The 19256-nt window shown below is 42.2% G+C and overlaps 1 protein-coding gene across 1 annotated transcript in view; it reads left to right on the top strand.

Annotated features, from left to right (window-relative positions):
* The window catches only part of Thsd4 (thrombospondin type 1 domain containing 4), a 628562-nt gene that overhangs the window by 23116 nt on the left and 586190 nt on the right, over positions 1 to 19256 (top strand). Inside the window, exons 2-3 of the mRNA XM_046426595.2 lie at positions 2184 to 2294; positions 14262 to 14331. Coding sequence (XP_046282551.1) covers positions 2266 to 2294; positions 14262 to 14331 — 99 coding nt within the window. The 5' untranslated portion in view covers positions 2184 to 2265. The remainder of the gene's footprint in view (positions 1 to 2183; positions 2295 to 14261; positions 14332 to 19256) is intronic.

Below are 19256 nucleotides of genomic sequence, written 5' to 3'. Positions count from 1 at the left end.
TAGTACTCATAATAGCCCAAGGAGATGGTTAGAAACAGTCTTTACCGATGAGGAAAATGAAAGACAGGCAATTGTCAAAGGCCACCTGGTTAATAAATGGGGATGTTGGTCTCACTTCCAGGTCTTTCAGATCACAATGTGCACGCTCTTACCAACAAGCCTAGAATGTTCCTTTACAACCTGCTTAGACTAAGGCCTGATTTAGTGTCCCATCTTCCTTGCTGATCCCAAGCCAGCCCTCAACAGAGATTCCCTTTCTTTTGAACTAGCTCAATTTGGATTTGGGGTCCAAGTTAACAGTGTTTACCTGTGTTGCTTTGGGTAACACCATCCTTTTCCACTGACAATCTCTGTCCCTAAATTTAATCCACCTAAGCTAGACTGTAAGAGTAAGAACCTAAATTGACTCATCCCTCTTTTGAATCCATGGCACCTCAGAGAGGACCTGAGCACCTCTCCTAATGAGTGAATAATTATTGATTAGCCGATGGTCCTTAGGAACTTGGCAAAGGCTTCATCTGACTTCCAAGTTAAATCCCCTGGCTCTCTGCATACCTGCTCTGCAGCCAAGAGCAAGAAGACTACGCCTTAGATTCAGAGAAGTTTTAACTGTTCCAATTTGCACTTGCTGGCCTTCTTCCTGCTGGATTCTCAGTGTAACTTCTGGCTGAGAACCAAGAATTTAAGGGTCTTCAATGCCATGAGTAATTTCATGAGTTGCTGATGGCTAATTAGGGGTGATTGCAGTTAAGAGGCTTTACTTTCTTAATAACCCTCAGAAAGGGCTGGTGGTAACTTTTAAAATCTGGATTCTTTTCCCCTGTGAATGGACTTGTCTGATTCTCATGACTGTCTTTTCGTAAATCCTTGTAATTTATCTTCCCACTCCTGAAGTCCTGGGAAGAATGCAAAAGCAATGGTCTTAGGAAGCTCTGCCTTTGTGAGAGAGGATCCCTGGCACACCTTGCAACCTTGCTTCATTTTTTTTTTTTTTTGATTGTTTGTTTTTCCTGTAAGAAGTGGGAGGAGAGGAGGCTGGGCCATGCTGTGTTCTACTCTCAAGTTCCATTACATTTCAACTAAACTCCCCATCCCAAGCTTTCTGATGCTATTTATAATTTGTCTTTGAAACTAGTGGCTTGCTTGACAATGTTTGGAAATTTTAGTGAGGGCATCTGAATAAAGTGGTATTTGTAGGTGAGAAGTTTTACCTGCCTATCTTTAATGTGATAACAGTTTTAAATGTCACTTTCTCTCTTCTTGCATTGATAGCATCAGGGCTACCATTTACTGAGTGCCACACTGTGCCAGCTACTGGCTAAGCGTGTTACGTGAGTCCCCTAATTTAATCTTCACAACGATCTGCAGTAGTTCTGCCGGCAGTACTTGTGCTGCTGCTGCTGCTGCTGCTGCTGCTGCTGTTTTTTTGGTGCTGGGGATTTAACCCATGGCCTTGTGCATGCAAGGCAAGCTCTCTACCACTGAGCTGCATCCTTAGTCTGCATATATATTTTTAAGTCATTCTGTTGCTATATAATTTATGTACTATACATCCCACCAATTTAGTATATAATTCAGTGGGTTTTAGTACATTCACAGGATTGTGCAACAACCATCATTAATAACTTTAGAACATTTTTTTGTCACCCTCAGATATTGTACCCTCCCATTAACTCCCCCTATCCCCTAACCCCTGGGCATTACCCATGATGGAATCATATGATGTATTCTCTTTTGTTCCTGTTTTCTTCCACTTGCATGTTTTCAGTGTTCATCCACTTCATAGCATTGTATCAGCACTTTTTTATTGTTATGCACATTGTACAGTTAGGACAACCAAGGGGAGAAATGGCTCTCTATAGCTGGGTAACCTATGACAGAGCCATGTTTCCAGTGCTGGTTTGCCTAATGCCAATTCCCCTGAGTCAGAGCTAACCATACTGCGAGCAATTTATTGACCATCCTCTGTGGGTCAGGTGCCATGCTGAAGTTCTGTAAACTTGCCACCTCATGTTCATGCATAAGCACATTTTGACTGGGAAATCCTGGTACTCATAACTGGTAGTGGCATTATTGTTATCTCAGTATCTTCCATCAGTTCACTTCTGGTTTCATTGACCTGGTGAGGCTCTAGAATCTTCCTAAGAATATGATGCTAAAAATAACATTGTTCATTTCTGTAGGAATTGGACAGCACTCCCACCTGTGGAGGAGAATTGGCAACACCTCTGAGGAGCCCTTGCATCAGCCTGGACCCTTAACACCATGGTTTCCCATTTCAAGGGCTCTCTTGGGTAAGTGAAGAAGCTCTTAAAGAGAAAACAGGAGCTGGGGGTGTGGCTTGGTGGTAGGTCACCTGCCTAGCGTGCATGAGGCCCTGGATTCCCTCCCCAGGACTGCACATAAACAAAACAAAACCAGAAAAAGACAAAGGAAATAACTCCAGGAGAAAAAGAGGTTTGATATTTGTGTTTTCTCATATGGCTTCTTAAAATAATTAAAATATTGGTCTTAAGAGTGAGCCTGGCACTACTATTTTGATACAATATGGACAGGTGTGTGGTAGTTGATATGCTGAGGTTGGTGGCTAGGGAAAGGATCTGCTATTTTCTAGAAGATATTCTCTAAGCCTCAAGTTTTTTTTTTTTTTAAATCAGAAGTGGGATTAGATCAATGAGTACTTATAGTTTGTATAATAGAATTATTTGAAAAACTTTCAAAATAGTCCTGGTTACACACCCCCCCACCACCAGATTTTGACCTAATCCATCTGGTGTTATTAAAAGATGCCTTCTCTGGTCCCTTCTGCTCAAACTTCTGTGACTTCCACCTGCATTTTAAAATTTGATTCTTGTATCAACACTGCATAGTAAGTTGAGCGAGTATTATTATCCCCACTCTGTAGATCAGAAAACCAGGACTCAGAGAATTTAAATCATGCACGTAACCTTCCTTTCTGTGCAGAATCAAGACTCCAAGCACTGGAACTGTAACCCATATTATTTGGATTGTTTTCAGACTTTTTTTGTTTATGGTGCTGGGCGTGGAACCCAGAGCCTCACACATGCTGGCAGGTATGCTACATTTAGCTGCAATCCCAGCTTTCAGACTTTTTAAAAAAGCTGACAGACTGTTTGAAATTCTTTGGTCAAAAGTTCTCAGTATATAAAATAGACAATGACAGTATTTTATTAACAATTTTATTAACATAAATCCAAATTTATAACATGGGCACACTGAGATTCGTGAATCTGTTGTGATGAACACCAAAATTTGAAGTCAGATTTCTGGATGACAGCTTGTACATCTGCTTCAGTGTCTAGTTTAATTTGCATTTATTTTAGCTACACAGCGTTAAGAAACCTGTGTGCATACAGGTAAGCACTTGCAGCTGTTGGTAACAATTCTGTGATGAAGGTCATTTACTATCTTGGGATACTTTTTATTTTTTTCCCTTCACTTTGTATTGATTCATATTAGTTATACACAACATTGGGATTCATTTTGACATAATTATAAATTCATGGACTATGATTTGCTTCAATTCAGTCCCCAGTATTTATCCTTACCCTGTCCTTTGTCCCTCCCCTATTCCCTTTCCTCTACTGATCTTTCTACTATTTACTTACATTTGTTTGTTTTAAATGAGTGTCTCGTGGATATACATAATGGTAAGATTCACTGTGGTATATTCATTTATGTCCATAGGAAAGTTAGGTCAGATTCATTCCACTGTTTTCCCTTTATCCCGTCTCCCCCTCCCGCAACCCCTTCTTCTACTTGGGATGCTCTTTAAATAAATTGATTCAGAATACTGAAAGAAGGGAAGAAGAACTTTCTTTTTCAAAGTGGAATCATTTAGAATATTTTGTAGTCTTTCTTTGCAGGTAGGGGGTTACTGGGGACTGAACTCAGGGGCACTCGACCCACTGAGCCACATCCTCAGTCCTATTTTTGTATTTTTTTATTTAGAGATAGATCTTACTGAGTTGCTTAATGCCTTGCCATTGTTGAGGCTGGCTTTGAACTTGGGATCCTCCTGCCTCAGCCTACCGACCTGCTGAGATTATAAACGTGCTCCACCGTGCCTGGCTTCTTGTAGTTTTTTCCACCCTATGACCACACATTAGTCTAAAATGCCTAGAACTTACACTAAAAACTAAAATGGTCTATAGCATGTTATTATGAGGGTATCACATGTGGTTACCCAAGCAGATGCTTTTGGGCCCATACCTGACATTTAACCAAGTAGAGTTCATGTATGTGCCTTAGTATGTACCCGCTTGTATAATTTTACATAAGCAGATATGTGCAGGCCTGAAATCCAAAATCCTTCAGAGAATAATAGATCTTTTCGTCAATGACATAGTCACTGCATTATCAGATACAGGCAGAGAAGGCAGGACAAATTCACTCTGAGGCCTGTGTATATACACCCATCAACAGGCAGCCCAAGTTAATGCTTGGTGTTCTCTTCAAGGTTAATGTTTGTTGTATAATATAAATTTGCTTGTGTGTTTTTAAAAAACATAGTTTTAAAAAATTTAAAATACATTTCAAGACATGAACTATGCATCTAGTTTGTGGAAGTCCCAAAATACTGTTATAAAACCATAGAGCAGTGAGAAATGTCATTGGATCCTTTGGAGCTTCAGGACCACAGTATATTACAGCACTAAGACCCAGTGGACCCAGAAAAGTAGAGGTCACACTCAGATATTGAATGGGATCAGAAAGAGCCAGCATAGGATGAGAGGTGGGTTCACTATATGGTAAGCAGGTAGAAATCTAGCTGTCATCAAAAAAAGATTCCTAAGAATACTTAAGGATCCTCAAAAACGTGGCAATCCAGGCTACATGGGAAGGGCATTTCTTGGGAAATTTTTTTTTTTGCAAAATTTCCCTTGATGTCCTAGAATTCTAATTGACGCCCCTGCAAACAGCCTTCCACGAGGAGCTGAGCATGCACGTGATATGATGCCCATCTTCCTTTGAGAGCCACAGGCTGGACTCACCTCCAATTGTGCATTGTTTTAAAAAAAAAATGTCCACAGATTAGAAATGAGCAGGGTGGGAGAAACAGAAAGCGGATGTGGTCTTGTCATCCTTGTGGTGGAGCTCTGGAAGTCCTGATAGGCCTTCATCATTGGAGTCCTACTGGAGAGGTTGTTTGAAAAGAGTGGATCAGCAGGACGTTTCACCAAGAGTCCTGCTGTCAGGGCCCCAGAAAGCAAATGTGAATTATGAGGCTGGAGGATTCTACAGGAGATTCCATAACATCCCCTTTTTGATGAGCCAGGTACACATTAACTATTTTGCATCTCTGTTTCTAGGGCCATGTAAATATATTTTAAATAGAAAAACAAAAATAAAAAACGAAACCAGAGGAGGTCTTTTGTTTGAATATTTTCCAAAATGTCTTGGGGGAAAGGGCTGTGACTACTTTCAGAGTGAGAGGTCTTTGACAAAATTGGTAGTTGAGAAATACCCCACCCCACACAAACACAGTTAAGGAATTTTTATTATTTAATCAATGTACCCAAATGCTTAAAGATTAATTGGAAAAGCTGGAAGATTTTTCTACCTATAGAGAAAGCAGGTTGCAATTAGGAGTTAGCTGCCAAGAAAATCCCTGAGAGGAAAAAAACTTTTAAGGGGATTCACGATTCTGATATGCAGAGATTTAGTTTAAAAATCCCTCCCCAGTTTTTGCCAAACCACAGAGAAACAGAAAGTCAGTTTCCCCCTCATTGAAAGAGACAGAAGAGCCTGAGTATTAATGTAGCAACGGTAGTTCTGCCCTGCTCAGAGTCCATAGTAATAAAAATAATCCCATTCAAACCCAGTAGCAGAAGAGACACAAAGATTTTAATTCTCGATGAGCTGGATGGAGGGTCGTTGAATCTTGGGTAAATTCAGGATGCCATGAAAATTTCGGGGAGAGTGAAATCCACTAAGACCAAAAGGTAGGTCAAAGCTTGATTTAAGAATGTTTGTCATCTGTCACAATTCAGGGAGGAAATGGCACTAACTGGTACAGAAGGGTTTATATTTCTTAAAAACTTACTCCAAATCCTGCACCTTTTTTGTAGGCACAATCATATCTATCTGTTTGTTCAGCAATTGATTGAAAGGAAACACAGCTTTCTCACTAGATGCTGAATGGTCAGTAAGATGGCTGCCTACCACGGCCACCATCGAGATATCCAGGGCCAGCCTGGTTAGATGCCCTTCAGTTTGCCTCTTAGCGTTCTTAAGTAGAGCCGACGTATTTTATGTTTCCAATGAAAACATAGAGGAAAACAACACCATTAAATGCCAAAGAGGTGGTTAAATTGGCAGGAAATAAAATTGATTTGGTGATTTTTTATTTCGAACAGTAGTTTTTGAAGAAATACAGATGTAATTAGAGCGATTACAGGGTTAGATGGTGATTTTTATAGATCGTAGGAAAGCAAGTTCTGGATCATTTTAAGGGTTTTACAGTTGATGGCCTTAGGTCAAGTGTCTGGTTTTAGTCTTAGAAAACTTAAGGTTTTTCCTTTCCTTGATATATACTTCAGTAAAGTATTACTTTAATGCCTGTCAGCTATTCCACTTAGAAATACAACCAGAAGGGATTGAGGAAATGAGAGACAGAGGGGTGGTCGCTCTTGGGGCCATTGCAAAAGACCTTGAAGACAGAAGGGAGGAGAGAAGGGGGCTAAGAAAACGTGTTTGCATGTGTGAGCAAGTCCAAAGCCGTGATGTTTGAGGTATAGCTGATTTGTGAAAACTGAAAGTCCCCCCCAGGGGTAAAGAAATATGTGATAATTAGAAGGGTCATGGGGTCAATCAGTGTCTCTTTGGCAGTGATCAGGAGGTGGAAAGGAAAAGGAGGAGGACCATTCAGGAAGGAGGAAGAGGACAAGGGAGGAAAGAGAGGGGGAGAGCAAATCGGGGAAGAGGCCAGGCCTGGACGTCAAGTACTGAACTTCACATAGTAAGAGGCAGGTCAGAATTTGTGTGGCTGGCAACTAACCCACCCCCCCGCCCCCAGCCCCAGTTGGTGTTCAATAAACATTGGTTGAATATTGAAAGAATAAATAATGACCTTTTATGTGAAAGAAATAAGGTAGAAATTTTATCTTGACCAGGATGTTAGTTAATTATGGATGAAGGTTAAAGCATGGAAATCATACGAGTGATACACACACACCTTAAACAGTTTATTTCTAACTTAAAACACATGTACATGTACTCACCAATTTTTTGATGTGGGGCCAAGGGCTTTTCTTTGAGCATGAAACCCTGATTGTCTTTCTTGCGCAAACTGTACCCATAAGCACCATCTGAGGTTTCCACTTGGGTTTCTTTAGAGGGGGGTGAAAATTTAAAGACATTTGCAAAGCAATCTGACTACAGAATGATTCTAGGTTTTTATTATTTTTGCCCCTAATTATTTGCAGTTGTCTCATCCACACCTAATTTGCCAGCAGTTTTTTTTTTTTCTTGGCTTCTTGCCCTTATTGAGTCTTTCCAAAGCATTCAACTTTGCAAAAACAACTAACAAGTTCTCTTTCTTTCTTGGTCTATTTCATGGGTCTGAATACTCTCTGGGTATTTCATGTAATTACAAAGCACTAGCAACTGGCATTAACAGGTTTGGGAATGTGGATGGCACCATCGGAGCACAGCTCAGGTGGGAAAGGTACACAAATACACAAGGGAAGAACCTGCTGGGGTCTTGTCTGTGGGAAGCCTGGTAGGAGCCATCTGAAGGGTAGGCAGAGACCAGGAGGAAATAAAACAGTTTTTTGGAGGACTGCCCTGGCAAACCCCTACCTATAAAATGACGGCAAGCATCCAGACTGTATTGATTTTTCTTTCTGCCTGGCAGAACCCTATACCTGGACCCTGTCCTCATCACTCAGTACTTGACTGTGGGGTTTGCTAGAACATTCTGTACCAAAACAGCTTGAATGGAGTCAAGGTGTGATCACTGGACTGCCAGCGACCTATTCCTTCCATCTCCAGGTGGATCTATATGCATCAGGTTAACACTGGCGTGACTCCCCAGAGATTGGAACCAGTAACTCCAGCTGGTAGAAATCTTTCTTTTAGGATTGCCTTCCTTTGCCCATGTCTTCTGTTTTTCCAGCAGGGAATCCTGGGACACACTTAACACTTTCTTGGGAAAAAAGTGTCCCTAGCACAGCATCACTGTGTGTGAATAATATTTTCCTTCTCTCTTCTTTTTCCTCCCTTCATTTCATTCTGTCCTTCTTTGATTTATTTGATCTCTGTTAACCCTGAGGTTGGACCAAGACTATGCTGATTGTTCCTCTCACTGCAAAGATGTATCAGAAAGCAGCTTCTCAGGGAATTTACCACTTAGCAGGGAGATTGACCAAAGGGTGTCGCATCTGAACAAGCCATGCTATGACAGAATGCCTCACATTTCCCGAGGCCCTGGTCCAGGAAACACAAATGGCTACAAGCATTGAGAACCTGGAAATAAGCAATAAAAACCAGCATGCAGTTAGAATAGGTATCTTTAAGTCCTGTAAAATAGAAACACTTTATTGCACATGGGCTAGGCAGGCCTTTCCCCAAAGCCTCTTTGGTCTTGGTTTGGCAGAAGCTTGGTTTTCTAAAGATGGATTAAAGGGAGTTGGGGATACAGGCGCGTCAGGGTGCAGTCAGCAATCCCTGACAGTGGGAAGAGAGGGACAGAACAGCAGAGTGCCTACAGGATTTAAAAGCTCCAGGTGTCTGAGACTCTGGAGCCTGGGTTCATTGTGCTTAGAGACCACCTGTGCTCCAAAGAGCAGAACCTGGTGTTGCACACGTTGGGTGCACACTAGTGAAAAGTTACTTAACCTCGGGATACCCAGCATAAGAGAGCCGAGGAAATAAACATAATGCATTTTTAAAAAAACGTTTGGGATTTACATGGTTTGCTTCATTTATTTTGAAACTTGGAATGTCCTTTAGTGAGGTTGGACAAACGAGGCCATACTGCCATCTATTTTATTTCCTGGTGGTTCTTATATGTAATAGCTGGTGGGGGTGGGGGGGAGTGGGGGGTACTGAAGCCACAACCTCATACAGGCTGGGAAAGAAAATGAATGCAATAAAATGGCAAATGTTTGGTTTATTAAAAAAAAATGTTGTGTCCTAATGAGGTCCCCCAACTAGAGCGGTTTGAGAATTGGGGCCAAGTGTCTGACTGCTGGCATTTGAAATCAGGTTTTGCCACTTAATAGGCACACGTGCTTTGGATAAATCTAAGTCTAGCCTCTTTGTACCTCAGTTTCCTCACCTGCAAAATGGGTCTAATAAGTGTCCTAGAGAAGGGTGGTGAAGGTTAAATGAAATACTACTTGCAAACCTTGAGATCAGAGGTGTCTTCAAGTCCTCTGGCTACAGCCAGCTGTGACCCATCTCCCTCCCTCACTGTATTTACTCTTTAAGTGCTGCCCGGAAGGCAAAGGCCGAACTGAACATGGTAAAACATGCATGCTTAGCAAAAAAAACCTTTTATCTTCAGAGTGTACTAAGTGGGGATATCACTTCAACACTTCAACGCTAAGGCTTTCGCTCTCCTTTGCTAAGGTCGGTATAATTTTATTAATGATCAGGTTGCTCTCAAAATATCTCTTTGTATGTATTTCTTTTTTAAAAAAACTTTTTTAGTTGAACATGGAACAATACCTTTGTTTTACTAATTTATTTATTTTATTGTGGTACCAGTGCCTCACATGTGCAAGGCATGTGCTCAATCAACCACTGAGCTACAACCCCAGCCCCTCTTTATATGTATTAACTGAAGAAAAAAAGAAGATTTTTTCCCCTGTTTTTCTTTATTTTGATACTTGATACACTCAGGTGGTGTTGAGTTCATCAAGGGCCTCTGAGGTACACAGTGGCTGTAACATAGTCACTGGAGTTGAGGATGGTTGGGTGTGGGGGATGCGGGGAGTGGGCTTGGCCAAGGCAAATACAGAAGCCCAGAGCCCTGGTTCCGTGATGGAAATCTTGTATCAGATTTCAATGAGCATTATTTTCTACATGAGGAAATGAAATGATAGAGTGCTTAAAGTCTAGAATAGCAGTGGGTAAATGGTGTAACTATTTTTTTTTTTTTTTTGGATTGGTGTGAAACGTTGGGTAGTTTCGACTGCAAGGTGAATCGGAAAGTCTTGGTAGGAATGTGGCTTCCCCCGCCGCTTGGAGGGGAGGTGTGATTTGTTTGCCAAAGGCCCTGGTAGCCTTCAATCTGTCAAAACGTTGCAAGCTGGGAGCTGTGTGCCAAAGCAAACTATCCAAGTGAAATAACACACGAGCTGCGCGCATAGACACACACACACGCACTCTCGTTCCCCCAACAGTAATTTCAAATTGGGTCAGGAAGAACAAGGATTTGGGCTAGATTGTCAGTATTTTGGAGAGGTGTGGGCATGGCTACAGACTACCAATTAGCGAGGTATGTGTGAGCAGGGTGGGGTAGCCAGAGAGGAGTCTGCCAAGCAGGGGTGGGAAACCTTCAGCCTTTGGCAGGGTTTCCTCTGGCCCCTGGGGTTATATATTGCTCTGGCTGCTGTTATTGCAGCCTGAAGAATAATTTCCCCTCTGGGGGAATTTATTTTATTCCATTTAGAGCAGAGCCCATTGAATAACTCAGATTTTATCCCAGAGTGAATTTTGTTGGGTACCTCTATGCGTTTTAGCACCACCAGGGTCCCAGTTACATGAAGAAAAGGACTATTTGAACATGGAACTATAACTCATGTTGCATTTTTGCAACAAGAGCACCAGCAAGAGGCACCATTTTGCTGCCGAATCTTAGAATTGTTTTGGGGGGAGGGGGTCACATAGAAATTGAAAAGGAGAACTGAATTTTACAAATTCCTCATTAAAAAAATAAACTTTTAAAGGCTTCTGATAAAGTTACTTTAGAATTTTAAAATATATTCGTCCAGTTATCTTGAGATTCCTGAGGTCATCAGGATAGTAAAACATCATTTAATTAATTCTGTACTTTTTTTTTTTTTGGTGATACTTGACATTGAACCCAGGGCTTGACACATACTAGGCAAGCACTCTACTGTTGAACCACAGCCTTTTAATTTTATTTTGAGACAGGATCTCACTTAGTTGCCAAGGCTGGGATTACTGGTGTACACTCAGTGCATTGAGCTCTTTCTAGGTAGTAGGCAAAATAAACTCCCCAATCTCATCACACTTACGTTCAACGTGGGCAAAGGGAGAAGTTTAAACAAAGATATGGGAAGACATGGCATATGAGACAGTGAGTACTATGGAGGAAAAGAAGTAGTGCTGGGAGAGGGAGCAGTTTTATGTAGGGTCAGGGAAGGCTTATGGAGACAGACATTTGAGCAGAGACCTTAAGGAGGTGAGGGAAGCCATAGAGTTGACAGCGTGAGACGCAGTTCCTCTAACATGGAGGGAAACCTGGAGTGTCTCTTAGAGGATCTTTCACTCCTTCTTCTGCCCAAGTCCTCCTGAGTGCTATGGATGCAACCTCGGGCCAGTGGAGACACAAAGCTGCTCCTGAGCACATTACAAATATGCGGCTACGGCGTGTGCCAAGAGCTTTGAGGGGCCGAGGTGTAACGCGTTTATGGAGCTGCTGTTTGTTTTTTTAATGAAACCACACCAATCTGGTTTTCTTTTTAAATGAGTACACAGTGCCAGAATGTGTTACAAATGATTCAGATTTATAGGCACAGGTTCATAATGTACTTGCTCAAACGTTAAATCACTTCAGGTTGGCAGGACAGCTTATATCATATTCCTGTTTTACAGATAAGGAAACTGAGGTATGGAAGGAGAAGATGGTTTGCCCAAGTGAGGTCTTGCAACCTAGGAGTATATATTCCCAAGTTATGATGCACATGTTCTTGTCTTAGGGGGCAAACTAGGTCTAGTAAGGATACAACTAGAAAATAACTTAATTTTTCTCACTACTGCCTGGAGATCCATTCTCTTTAGATGCTCCTGTCCTGTCACTGGAGGACATCTTGGGCAACTCTTCTGATCTATTGCAGGCTTAATGGTACCATTTTCAAGTATTAAAAAGTTCAAAATTGGTTAAAAAATTATCCTTTTAGTAAGTAATTTTTTGGATTAACCCAGGACTTAACATGTAGACCTGCACTATTAGCTTTCTGTGTACCGAACTGCACAGCTTCTTGTATCTGTGCATTGGACAGGCTAGGGGGAGGTTTGCATCATTGTGGAAAATTCTACTGCATAGCACTGGTGTAGATCCTTAGCAAGTTACAGAGTCTTGATTCTTTCATCTCTTCACATTAAATTTTTGCAAATAGATCCTTTGACTAGAAGGGTGTTATCTATAATTATAATGGTCTACATTAAAAAAGAAGTCTGGTCAGATAAAAGCTTTTCAGTTTCTCATCTTCTGAGCTGGACCTGGCCTAGCCTGTAGTGGGGAAGTGGGCTCTTCATACTGCACCCCCCTGCCCATTCACCTTGCCATGTTAATTCCTCCAGGATGGAGCAGAGAGGTGGAGAGGAGGGGCAGCTGGGCAGAGGCAATCCCAGTGGGACTGTTGCCCCTTGTGATATGGTGCTGCTGTTCTCGGCTGGTGGACATCTAAGTTCCAAATTCTCCTCTCAGGCACTTTTGCCTGTTCTTTGAAGACCCGCCCCCTCACTGGGGTTCCCTGTTACAACATGCCCTGGGGCCATAAGTGATAACCCCTTTTGATCCATCCTGCCCCCCCAGTTCCTATATTCCACAGGCACCTCCCACTTTTTAGGGGGTCACTTCGTCCTTCTTGTGCCTAAAGGTGGGTGAGGGGCTGCAGCTTTGGATGGGGACACCCCCTTTGAAGGTCCTGAATAGACAGGCAGCCCCTCTCTTTGGAAAATGCACATACTTAGAGCCTTTGGTTTTCAGCTGTGGGGGCTCAGCCACGGCTCTAAGAACAGGAAGGATGCATTTGGCACCTTGGTACTGTGCCCTTCATTCCCTGCTCCTCATCACATGCCCTTTAGTCTAATCAGTCTATCTGTGTTCATCCTGTGTGTTCTTCTGGGGTCTCAATTCATTTACATGAGATGGCAGTGGTGGTGTTGCGGTTGTAGCCTTAAAGTGTGTGTGGGGGGTCAGGTGGCAGTTTTGGATTCTAGAGGTGGGTGGAAGCCTCACCTGACTCCACAGCCCTTACCTCCCAGACTCAGGTGGGTTTTCCCCTCCTCCAGTCCCACAGGACCGGGCCCTGTTCTGCATCTCTCAGCTCTGTTGGAGACCTCAAAAAGGTTGGGCAACCACTGTGGTGGTTAACTGAATTGCCCTCAGGGTTAAGCCCTAGAAACCGTTCAAAATATGCCTCTTTTCAGGGATGCTTAAAATAAGGACATAAATAAAAACTCTGGGCATTTAAATTCATTGACAACACTTACCTGTCTTCTGACTTACTACCTGTGCTGGGTGTTTTCACCTCTGCCACATTCAGTGACCTTTACAGAAGATGAGAGTGTTTGAGGCTTAGAGATACTAACTTACCCAGACTCACCCAGATGGGAGTGGTGGCGATGCGGTTGTAGCCTTAATGTGTAATCAAAGCCTCGCACTCTCTCCGGCACACTGCTGTCTTGGGGCCAGCCGGCTCCTACTTCTACACCTTTCTGTATGTGATGACAAGTCCTAACTTGGGCTGGTGACAGTGGGACTTAACACAGCTAATCCCATCCATGGAGAACATGGGTGACACCAAAGGGCTAAGGATGGGCCGAGGATAGGCTCCAAGGGAAGCGCGGGCTGTGAGGAGGGTAGCTGCCCTGGTCAGGCTCAGAGCCCCCACTCTGAGGCTGATCTCACTGCCCCTCACAGGGCCACACATGCACTAGCACGTCCTCTGTCTCCAGCATGGTGACTACCTTGCTCATACCTCCTCCTCGCTTCTGAGCCGGCTTCTGTGGTCATCCCCATTTTAAAAGAGAGGAGACTGAGGCTCACAGAGGTTAAACACCTGGATGTAATAAAGCCCGACTGGTGAGTGGTAGGCTGGGCATTGATCCTACATCTGCCCCATGCCATGGCCCTGCCACAGCACCAGGCTGCCTCCCTGGTGTGGGGCATGTCCTTTGCATCTTCACCGGGTCCGTTCCAAGGACCAGACTGGACTGTCCTCTCCCTTGCAGTGGTGAGCCGGGGATGCTGCCTCGCTCTGGGTGCCGCTGCCAACTGTATTCTCACAGCCCTGCCTCTTGCTCTTTTTTCTTCCCAGTGTCCTGGGTTCCCTTCTGCTGCTTGGACTCCAGCTCGTTTGCCCACAGCACTCCACTGACCACAGGAAGGTAGGTCATGGCCATCCTGGGCCCTTTCTTCTCTGTCGGAGGCTCTGGAGTCACTCTGGTTACCTTCCTGGCTTTTGTTCTATTTGGAGGTGAGTTACTGCTGGTTCTAAGAGGAAGCACCATTTCCAGAATATTCACCAGTTCGCCCATCCAGGGATTTCTAAATCCCTGGAGCTTAAACACAGACCTGGTGTCCAGAATCAGTTTCTGACCCGAGGGCAGTGCCAACTTTGCGCCTGCATTCCTAGAAGGGACAGTTCAAGAGAGGACAGTGAGAGCAGGTTGAAGGCACTGGAAGGGATAGAAGAACCACCTAGGCATGGGGGAGCTTTTATTCTTCCAGGGGCACCTTCAAGTCAAGGGCATGAGAAGATTGGAGAGAGCTGTGACTATGTGAGAGGACCCCCTAACAGGCAGCCATGATCTTTGGTAGAGGCACAGAGCCAGGCAGGGAGGGAGCTGGGAAGGAAGGACCTGGCCTTCTCTTTCCTCCTACCCCATCTCTGCTGTGCTGCTGACTCCCTTTGGCCACATCTGACCAGAAGACAAAGAAACCCCTGCTGTGGTCCCCAAAGGCCAGCCTCCTGGTCCCAGGGCCTGGTGGAGAAGGGTGGACGCACATGGAGAGTACTGGGTGAGCGTCCCTCAGGTTCTGTGTGCTGCATAGTGAGTGAGCGCTCCACCCGGCCCACCACGCCTGATGATGTCCCACTCACAGCACCTATGTGACCAGTGTTTCCTCAGAAATCCATGATGATAGGACTCAGAGGATGTCCTAAAATCCTGTCTGCTACTGGGATCTCCTGTTATCTACCTGTGAGGAAATCCAGATTCCAGAGAGAAGAGCAGCCATTTATATCTAAGCAGAGATGAGGTGCTGGGTCTTTTCATGTGGGAAGTTTGGGGGAACATGGGAACCGAGAAAAGGGATCACTCGCACATGTTTGGCCAGACATGACCCTTCCCAGAGCAGTTCTTGGTGTTCTTGCTTGTTTAGTCTAATTCTTTTAGGTCAATGGATTATGTTCTGTCTCTGTTCTTTCTAGCTGGGAATAATCTTCTATTGTTCTGTATCTCCCACTGGGATTCAGCTCCGTGAAGGTGGAATCTTACTGGTATCATTCATTGCCATAAATCCTAGTTCTGGGATAGAGACTAGCATTTTGTAGGTGCTCAATAAAATACTTGTTTAATGACTAACTGACTGAATGAAAAACCTAGCCAAGGTCTAAGCATTATTTGCTAGATTTGTTTGGAAATTTGTATCACCCACTGCCTCATCTCCATTCATAATTTCAATAATCAAAAAAGACAACTGTCCTTTTTTATTTTTAAGTCATTTATTCATGTTTGGAATTATTGTGATTGTTAATAAGTGACTCCCCAAACCAATATTCTTTTTGTTGTTCTTGGTCAAATAGACTATTTTAGCTAAAAATATTTTATAAGTGACTTTTGCTGTCTCTCATATTCTTCCAAGTTGATCTGAATGATATAGCTGGAGCAAAAGGTCCCTTCATCCTTCTTAAAGTGTTCCGAGAAATGGAAAAAAAAAATTTTGAGTTATTTAGGATGTAGAATTAAAACACCGAGTTAAAAAGTACCACATTTTGTTATATAGCATCTCCTTGTCAAAATATTATTAAAAATTTTCAGTGGAAGATTTTGAAAAAACTTTTTCAAAGTTATTTATAGATCTCTTTATACGGAGGACATACATTTTAGAACAGGTGTTGAATATAATAAATGTATGCCTTTTGGGCTGCCAAGGTCATTGCCGTTTATCCAAGAGAAGAAAACAGTCAATGCTTTCTTGGGTGGTGGATTTCTTTTTAATGTTTTTGGAGCTTTGTACAACTGTGGCTGTCATCCTGGCGCAGAGGCAGTGCTGGCAGTAGTAGTATCTGTTTATTCTAACAAGATGAGAAATTAGAAATCAGGCAATGCCTTTCCATAAAGAGCTATTTAATATTTCAGGATTTCTGGGCTGTAATATCTGTCACAATTGCTCAACTCTGCTTTTGTAGCACAAAGGCAGCCAGAAACAATATGCAAATAAACAAGCATGACTATGTGCCAATAAAGCTTTATTTGTAAAATCAGGTGGTGAGCTAGTATGGCCCACTGGCTACAGTTTGCCAACCCCTGCTTTCCAGTCAAGATAGAAATAAGTTCGCCGGAAGTATATGTTTTAGAATTTGAAGTTGGAAATTGTTTCCTCCTGGGACTTTAAGAAACACAAAGGAATTAAGAGAAAGGATATAGTTCTCATTAACATAAGATTTATGATTGTTATTAAATTGTTTTCATTCCTTAGCTATATCATAGTTGATTTCTTGCTGACCCATTGTCTCGTGGTAAAATCTACTCCCAATCTTTAGCAGAAAGCAACAGAAAGATTAGAATGTTATTTATGGTAAATTCTTATGGGACAGCATTATTTATTTGTGCATATTGTAGTTTAGTATGTATATGAAAAGTAGCTACTAAAAGACATCTCTTTTCTCCCTCCTCACAATGACGTGTCCAGCCTTAGCATATGGAAGCATTTCCCTAGTGTAAGTGCCTCCGAGGAAAAGATGTAATTTGCAAATGCTGTCAAGTAAACTATGCATTTCTAAATGCTGCTCGGGTGACTGCATACAGCTCTGTAGAACTGTCCCACAATAGTGCCAGCCAAGAGGACCCTGGCACAGAATGTAAGTAGTTCTTTCCAGATGTTTCTATCCAAAAGTCCTCCCTTACTCCTGTCATAGGAACAGTATCACAGATTGCTCAGCCTCCATTCTTGGTGATTAATTAATGACTCTTGGGAGATGATTATAGTTTCAAAACTTTTTGTGGCTTCATTTGTGGATAAGGTGAGACCAAGAGCATGGAAACAAACAAACAAACAAACTTGGCCATAACTTTAATAAAAATATTAGGTAATTAGTAAGGAAAAATATGTAGATGATAGAAAGCTTTTAAATAAACGAAATGGTTGGACTGTCTGCTCTATAGGCATTTACTAAGTTGCTTTGAAAGTCATAATGTGTGTGGCCAAAATACTCTGTGCAGAAAAGAGCTATGAAACATTGTTTCTTTAGCTACTGCAAATAGAAATGTATACATTTTAATCACAACTTCTCAGCTTTTAAGTTTACTTTTTAAAAATTATAAATGTGCATGTTTACTATAGAAAATTTAGAAAATGATGGAAACTAGAAGGAAATAAATCCTGGCTGCCAGGGCTACTAGCCAAAGGGAACCGCTCTTCAGCATGTTATTTATAGAAGCTTTCAAACAAAGAGAACAGAGACACTACAGAATGAAGTAAGGATAAAGTAAAATATTTGTTTTGCTAACTGATAAGCAGGTCACAATGCAAATATCAGGGGACCTCGTGATGGGTTACAGCCACGATTAGTGCAGTAGGATGTGCAACCAATGACTTTAAATTGCCTCTTGACAGTGTCTCGCAGTTGGATATTGAACAGAAAGCCTGCAGAAGAGCAAAAAGATGTTTTAGGTTACACAAAGCTTGTCATTATTGCTGCTGTACTCAAGAAAAAGAAATCCTTCTAAAAGAAAAATATCAGAATATCTTCATGATTTGAGGTAGACAAAAACTTCTTTAAAAAATACACAAAGCATGCACGCCTGTAATCCCAGCGGCTCAGGAGGATGAGGCAGGAGGATCGCGAGTTTAAAGCCAGCTTCAGCAAAAGTGAGGCTCTAAGCAACTCAGTGAGACATTGTCTCTGGATAAAATCCAAAATAGGGCTTGGGATGTTGCTCAGTGGTTGAGTGTCCTTGAGTTCAATCTCCCTGAGCCCCCTTCCCCCCAAAAAAAGACACACAAAGCTCTAACCATAAGAGAATTGAGGACTTATAAAAATTGAGACACATTAAAAAGAGTAAAAAGATAAATCACAGGCATGGTAAAGATATTAACAATGGTATATTTGACAAGAGATCTATATTTGGAATATATAAACAAAATCCCTCTAGATCATTGAGAAAAAATACATCAATCCAATTTAAAAATGGAGAAAAGACTGTTCATTCGAAGGGATATCCAAGTGGCCAATAAACACAGGAAAATATGTTCAATAAATAATTAGTCTTTAGGTAAATACATATTAAAGTCTCAATGTTATACTACCAGAATGGATAAAATGAGAAACAGCATTAAAAGTGATTAGGATAAGGAGCCATAGGAACTTTCATACATTACTGGTGGGAGTTTAACATTGTAAACCATTTTGAAAAACAGGCAGCATGTCATCATGAGGGGCACTCCTTATTCTGTAGCCTGGCTATTCTACTCTAGGTATTTTCTCCCCCCTCCCCGCCCCCTGGAAAAAAAAAGGAGAGCATAAATTCATGTTTTAGTCAGCTTTTTAATCACTGTGACCAAAAGACCTAACAAGAACAATTACAGGAGTAGAAGTTTATTTGGCACTCATGGTTTCATAGATCTCAGTCCTACACTATTGCTATGGGCGGGAAGTGAGGCAAAACAACATGGCGAAGAGTGTGGAGGAAGAAAGCAGCTCAGGAGGTGGTGCCAGGAAGCAAAGAGAGACTGCTGTGCTCACCAGCAGACAAAACCCCAAGGACAGGCCCAGTGACCCATCTCTTCCAGTCACACCCTACCTTGCCTGCCTATCACCCAGTTAATCCATTCAAGTGGATTAATGCACTGATTAGTTTAAAGTTCTCATAAGTTGATCATTTCATCTCTAAACTTTCTTGAATTGTCTCACACATGAGCTTTCGGGGGATAACTCTTCTAAACCGTTAGAATCCACCAAAACGAGTGGAACAATGTTCACAGCATTTACAATAACTCCAAACTGGAAACAATTGATAAGCTCATCTGCAAGATGAGACTACCAAACAGCAGTGAGAACAACAAAAATTAGCTTGTTTCCAGCAAA

Source organism: Marmota monax, unplaced genomic scaffold (assembly GCF_021218885.2).
Source record: "Marmota monax isolate L192 unplaced genomic scaffold, Marmota_monax_Labrador192_F-V1.1 WCK01_AAM20220418_F8-fsc00078, whole genome shotgun sequence".
Lineage (NCBI taxonomy): Eukaryota > Metazoa > Chordata > Mammalia > Rodentia > Sciuridae > Marmota > Marmota monax.
The sequence above is the reverse complement of the archived record's forward strand: the minus strand, read 5'-3'. Positions and strand labels throughout refer to the sequence as shown.